The following is a 6,733-nucleotide window of genomic DNA, read 5'->3' on the forward strand; positions in this document are numbered from 1 at the left end:
AGGTCAAACCATTAACTTTAGAATAAAAAAAAATAGTGGCAAACGGATTTTCCTTTGAAATAACGTTGTGACCGATTACTTTTGTGACGTGGATTAACGGAGAGTTGCAGACTTTAGTTTTCTGTTCTATCTGTGGAAATAGAACGTCGATTTCTTCAAACAACAACAATTAACATAAAACAATTAACCACAAATTTATAAAAGTAGCTTTCTGACTGAATAGAAATGAATAAAGTTATGTTTCTTAAAAGTTATGGCGTGAATTCACTCACTTTTAACAGAACAGAGTTGTGGACTTAATCCATGTCACGAATTTTAATTTTTTTCTGAACCATTCTTCTAAGCCTTCAAAATTGTATGTGAACTTTTAAAAGTGATATATTTTGAAGAAGCTTAGTTGGCCTTGCTCGAGTACCGTCGTTTTTTTTTCTCGCGCCCGCATTTTTCTTCGGTAGTCCTTGAATTATATTTTTGTTTTCCTTTATTAAGAATCTTTAAAAAATCAGTCATTTAGTGATAATTTCCTAAAAAAATAATGAAAATTCTTGGTGTGTTGGTATAGATAGTTTTTCGGGATTACCGGTGTTACGCGTGGTCGCGAATGAAAAAAGTGGAGTGTATCTAAACGGTTGGAATTTGCGGAAAGAAATAAAGACGCGTGTGGTTCAGTTGGAATCGAATTTTACTCTGATCTCTTTTTCTTGTGTTAGTGTATAAATGTATCGTTCACTGATATTTCATTTTAACAACTGTAGGTTGGTTTTACTCGTCCAGGGTTGTAGTCTGGGTGACTACACGATGAAACATCCTCCGGCCCGTTGAAATGGTTCATTTCAAATCTCCTTCGACCTCCTCGTTGTCCAGGGGCAACAAACAAATCTTCTTGACTGCTCTCCTTGTTGTTCCGGTTTGTGTCCGCAGTCCGACCACACGAACGACGTTATCAGGACCAGGATACAGGTCGGTAATTCGAGCAAGCAGCCACTGAAGCGGTGGTGTGTTGTCGTCGATAACCAAGACAAGTGCGCCAACCTTGAGTTTCGTAGCCTTGAAGTCCTTCTGGCGACGCTGCAACTCGTGAAGATAGTCGATCATCCACACGTTCCAGAACTTCTGCTTCAAGTCCTGCACAAACTGCCATCTTGAGAGTCGACCTTGAGAGATGTGTTGATAGGAGGGTTCTGGTATCGCCTGGAGTTCGTGGCCGATCAAAAAGTGTGCAGGTGTAATAGCACCAATATCGTTGGGGTCTTCTGATGTAGGCGTAAGAGGACGGGAATTTAGGATGGCTTCAATTTGTGTAAGGACCGTTGCCAACTCCTCGTAGGAAAGTTTGTGTTCAGCAAGTACTCGTTTCAGATGAAATTTCACCGATTTTACCCCGGCCTCCCAAATACCGCCGAAGTGGGGGCTGCGTGGTGGAATGAAATGCCATTCAATTGCCCGCATCGCTGTGTAATCACTCAAGGTTTTTTGATGGTGTTCATTTCGGAAAAGCTCAGCTAGTCGACACATCTCGTTGTTCGCTCCTTCAAAGTTGGTGGCATTATCCGAATACAGGTTACGAGGAATTCCACGACGACTCACGAAGCGTTGTAGAGTGCCTATGAATGCTTCGGAGGTCAAGTTTGAGACGGCTTCCAAGTGCAAGGCCCTGGTATGCATGCACACAAAGACACAGACGTACCCCTTGGTCTCCTGCGGTTTACGGGTTGCTGTACTCGAACGAATTTTGAAGGGCCCCGCGAAATCGAGGCCAGTATCTGCAAATACTGGTGCTGGTCGAACACGGTAGTCGGGGAGATCGCCCATCAGTTGAGTTGCCGGACGGGGATTCATCCGGAAGCATGGCACGCATTGATGTATCAGTCGGCGAATCAGGGTTTTTGCGTGAAGAGGCCAATATTGTTGACGAACAATGCCTAGGAGTCCTCGTTGACCAATATGCATGTTTGAACGATGAAGGTGCCGCAACAAAACGTCAGTAAATGGATGCTTCTGCGGCAATAAGGCTTGATGTTTGCTTTCGTATGGTATGTCAGCGTGCTTCAAACGACCACCTACTCGGAGAATGCCGTCTTTTGGGTCTACAAATGGGTTCAGATGTCGCAGGGGATGCCGGAATTGTTCCGGACTGGTTAGCATTCGACGCTCGGTGTCAAATGCTTCGGCTTGCACCAATCGTATCATAAGTGTAGTAGACCGCTGAATCTCATCGACTGTTAGAGATCCCTTGGTCAATCGTTTCCTGTTATTCTTGACGTAGTCACAGAAGCGAACCACGTATGCCATGGACCGCTGCATGATGGTAAATCGGCTGATTCGGTTGAATAGTTCGACTCGAGGGTGTTCATTGACAGTAGGTAGGGCGACTCGTCTCAATTCCGGTAATTCATCATCGGAAATCGGGTTCAGCAACTCAGTATGATTGGTTCGAATTATTGGCGGACCATTCCACCACAAAGTAGACGTCTGAAGGCCTGTTGGTGACAGACCTCGGGAGATGACATCCACAGGGTTCTCCTTCGATGGGATGTACCGCCATTCAAGAGTGTTCGTCAGTTGCTGTATCTCTCGCACTCGGTTCCCGACGTACACTGATAATGTTTCTGGAGAACGACGCAGCCAACAGAGCACGATTTGGGAGTCACTCCACAGGACGATGGAGTCAAAAGTTCGCTTCAGTAGATCAAGTAGTTGTGTCACTAGTCGGGCCAGTAATTGAGCAGCCAGCAGTTCTGCTCGGGGTGTTGTGATCTCCTTTTGTTTGGACTTCTTAGTCGGTAGAATTCTGGACTTGCTACAGACCAACTGCATTCTCGATGATCCATCGTTCAAAACAAGACGTACGTAGATGCAAGCGCCGTAAGCTGCATCCGATGCATCCGCATACCCATGGAGTTCGACTTTCTTTGCCATATCACAAAAAATCCATCTCGGGATTGAGATAGTGTTCAGCGTCTCCAGCTGACGGTAGAATTTGCTCCAAACCTTCAAGTTGTTGGGTGGAACTGGCTCATCCCACTCCAATCCCAATGACCAGAGATCACGTATGATTAACTTAGCTGTTGTGTTGATCGGACCGAGAAATCCAAGCGGATCAAAAATCTTGGCGACGTCGCTGAGTAATCTTCAAGTGGACATTTTGAGGTACGACAAAAGTGAAACAATCTTCCTTCGGTTTCCATGAAACGCCGAGCGTCTTCATGATGGTATTTATGCTGGGATCTGTATTAATGCTCACTTCGCAATTTTCGTTCGGAACGTCAGTTAGAATCAAATCGGAATTCGCGCAAAATTTGTGCGCTTCGAAGCCACCTCTTGCCAACAGTGCTACTAACTGGTTCTTCAGTTCAATCGTTTCTGCAAGCGTGTTCGCACCCGTAAGTGCGTCATCGATGTAGAAGGAGTTTTTCAAAACTTCGGCTGCTAATGGGTAACGATGTCCTTCGTCTTCGGCCAATTGGTTCAGGGTCATAGTGGCCAAAAAGGGAGATGACGCCAAACCATAGGTTACTGTCTGTAGGTCATATGTTCGCAGGGGTTGATTCCGCGTCTCTCTCCATACTATGCGTTGATACGGGATGTCATCTTGATGTACCAATACCTGGCGGTACATTTTCGGTATGTCCAAAGTGAAAACAAACTTGTAGGAGCGGAAATTTAATAGAATTTGCACAAGATGACTCTGTACAGTCGGTCCAACCATCTGGGTCTTGTTGATAGATATGCCTGAACTAGACTCGGCAGATCCATCAAAAACTACTCTCAATCTTGTCGTCGTACTGCTTGGTTTCAACACGTAGTGATGGGGCAGGTAGTATGCAGCATGTTGGTTATCTTGATCGGTGTTGGTATTCTGCTTCATGTGACCAAGATCTTCGTATTCTCTGAGGAATTCACTGTACTGTTGCTTGATATCAGGTGATGCGTCGAGACGTCTCTCAACGGATTGGAATCGCTTTTCGGCCATCACTCTTGAATCTCCCAATTTGTGCTGCAAACCGTTGAATGGAAGGCGGACCACATATCGTCCATCGGGTGCTCGTTGGTAGTTGTCCAGGTAGTGTTGGACGCAGAGTTCTTCTTCGGGTTCCTTTGCTGGTTCGGGGTCACTAAAGGAATCAATTTGCCAAAATCGCTTCACTAATGCGTCCAGGTTTTCGTCTTCAACTGTATTACAGAATGATTGCACAACTCCGGAACACTTTTTCGGGATAGCACCGCTCAGAACCCAGCCAAACTGGGTATCTTGGAGAACGGCAGAACTTGAAAGATGCAAGCGATCGGTTTTCAACATTTGGAAAAATACTTCCGCGCCCAGAAGCATGTCAACCTTTTCCGGTACGTAGAAGTTCGGATCCGCCAATTGGATACCGTCAGGAATCGAGAGAGGAACTGGATCAATCATCGTCAATGGTAATAGTCCGGTAATCCTTGGTACTACAAGGAAATCTAGGCAAGAATGGTATTCGCTGATTCGTGATTTGATCATGGTGTGAATCTTGAACCGAACTTTCGTCTTGATGTCGTTGAGACCGCTGATCGAAAAATGCACCGGTTCCTTCTCCAGTGCGAGTAGTGTAGCAAAGCTTTCAGTCACGAAGTTTGTATGCGACCCAGAGTCCAAAAGTACGCGGCAAGGATACGGTTCTCCAGCGTTGCCACAAACAAGAACTACTGCTGTTGATAACAGTATCTGCTTTCCTCCTACCTTGGGTTGCACGCAGAACGATGATCGGGTTTCGGATTCTGGAATAACCTGTGCAGCTGGCGCTGCTTCCGATGTATGCTGGTTTGGTTCGGGAAACTTCGTTGATGTAGCAGGGGTTTCGGATCGCTTCTGTTGATTGTTGATTTCTGGGTGAAGAATTGTATGGTGCCGCTTTTTGCACTTCTTGCAAGTGCTCTCGGAACTGCAGTTGGTTGTTCTATGCCCCTTCTGTAAGCAATTGAAGCAAGCACCGGCTTTGCGCAGCGTCGTGTAGCGATCGGACAAAGAAACCTTTTTAAAAGCGTCGCACTTCCACAATTCATGACTTCCTTGGCAGTGGGGACACTGTTCGGTGCGAGTAACGAAGCTGTTGATTCTCATCTTGGGATCTCCTACAACTCGAATTGGCTTCTGCATTCTTTGAGCTGGTTTCACTGAAGAAAGAAGGTTGATTTTCTCCAGTACACGACATCTTTCTCGCAAAAACTCCATAGTTTCTGCGTAATCTGGGAGTTCATCAATTTTTTGCGATAGTTCCCAAGCCTTTCGGGTTTCACTGTCCAGTCTCGAAGCTATACGATTAAGAAGCATACTTTCCCCCAGCCCAGTTACATTTAAACCCAAGTTCCTCAAAGCATCCACATTTTTGGTGCACACATCGATCAGTTTACGAAGATCGGTGGCACTCTCGCTGTTGAGTTTCGGCAAATCAAGCAACGCATCTATGTGCTTGTCAATAATTAGTCGACGGTCTTCGAAACGATTCTGCAATATCATCCAAGCAGCATCGTAGTCATTATTGTTGATGATATCTTGGTCGATGATACCTGCTGCCTTATCCACAAGAGAATTGCGCAAATGGTACAGTTTAATTGCTGGTGATTCAGATCTATATCGGGACATAACTGTCTGGAACATCGACTTGAATGCGTACCAATTCTCATATTTTCCGTCGAACGTAGGTAGAGGAACTTTCAATGGAGGCACATGATATTGTGCAGTAGAAAAAGGTGGGTTACTTACGGCTGGGGGGTATATCTGCTCCTTCTCCTTCCTCTCGATGTCATCCATCCGAGTGGTCAAGAACACAAACAGCTTACCATACAGGTGTTCAATCTCGATGTAATCCGCTTCGTACTCTTCTCGAATTTCTTCCTCAGCATCCAATTCGAAAAGTCGCATCCTGAGAGCCTCTGCTTCCGTGTGAGCTGCTTCCACTATTCTCACTTGAAGCTGCAAAAACTGCTTACTTTGCAGATTCATATTAGGCACTACATCTTCATCCAATAGACCATCTTCCACTCTCAATAAATTTCTCTTCATTGCTTCCATTTTAAATTTCATCACTTTTAGTTCTTTAGATTCACTTTTAACCACGTTCTGTTGTTTTGGCATCACTGCATTGTCAACGTACTGTTCTTGCCGCTGATCACCGTCAGCACTCGATGGCGGTGTACGCATCATCGTTTCTTCTCACTTAAATCACTTCTCACTACCGCAAGGCGTTTTCACTTTTTCTTGCACGTAGTAGTGCTGCTTCGTTTCGTACAATCGAACCGAACGAAAGATTCGAACGTACGAAAAATATCACTCACACTTGCGCAAGCAAGTACTACAATTCACTTTTCTTCAAAAACAGGCTGTTCCCGAGCCGTCACTTGCCCTCACTACCCATTTAACGATGATTATACCCGACACCAATACACTCATACAGCACCGCTGTGCTGGCTCAACAATTTTCAAAGACCGAAAAAATGGCGTCCCACGGTCGTTCCTTTTTTCTTCGCACTTGTTAGTGCAGAATTTTCTCGAACTTGGTTCGATTTCACTAGCACTTAAAATCCGCGCAAAGCGATCAAATTATTTCACTATTTCAATAGACTAGAAGCACTTCAATGGCTTTCCAATATGGCGCAAGATTGAGCAGAGTTCTGGAATCTTCTCCCAATTCCCACACACGCGACGAATGAGCTGCTTTCGAATCACAGCACGCCACCGATGTAGCGCTCAATCTTCCGA

At 45.2% G+C, this 6,733-nt stretch overlaps 2 protein-coding genes across 2 annotated transcripts; both read right to left on the bottom strand.

The window, feature by feature from the left end:
* Positions 1-828: 828 nt before the first annotated feature.
* LOC129759142 (uncharacterized) lies at positions 829-2,919 on the bottom strand. Its single transcript, XM_055756554.1, has one exon. It carries the CDS (start codon positions 2,917-2,919, stop codon positions 829-831), a length of 2,091 nt encoding a protein of 696 aa, XP_055612529.1.
* A 181-nt stretch (positions 2,920-3,100) lies between these two features.
* LOC129759143 (uncharacterized) lies at positions 3,101-6,178 on the bottom strand. Its single transcript, XM_055756555.1, has one exon. The coding sequence runs from the start codon at positions 6,176-6,178 to the stop codon at positions 3,101-3,103; it is 3,078 nt and encodes a 1,025-aa protein (XP_055612530.1).
* Between the last annotated feature and the right edge of the window lie 555 nt (positions 6,179-6,733).

This window comes from Uranotaenia lowii, unplaced genomic scaffold (assembly GCF_029784155.1).
Source record: "Uranotaenia lowii strain MFRU-FL unplaced genomic scaffold, ASM2978415v1 HiC_scaffold_1132, whole genome shotgun sequence".
NCBI lineage: Eukaryota > Metazoa > Arthropoda > Insecta > Diptera > Culicidae > Uranotaenia > Uranotaenia lowii.

What these genes read in the sequence shown, in the direction of transcription:
- LOC129759142 (XM_055756554.1), bottom strand. Translation starts at nt 2,919, where the DNA reads ATGGCAAAGAAAGTCGAACTCCATGGGTATGCGGATGCATCGGATGCA.
- LOC129759143 (XM_055756555.1), bottom strand. Translation starts at nt 6,178, where the DNA reads ATGATGCGTACACCGCCATCGAGTGCTGACGGTGATCAGCGGCAAGAA.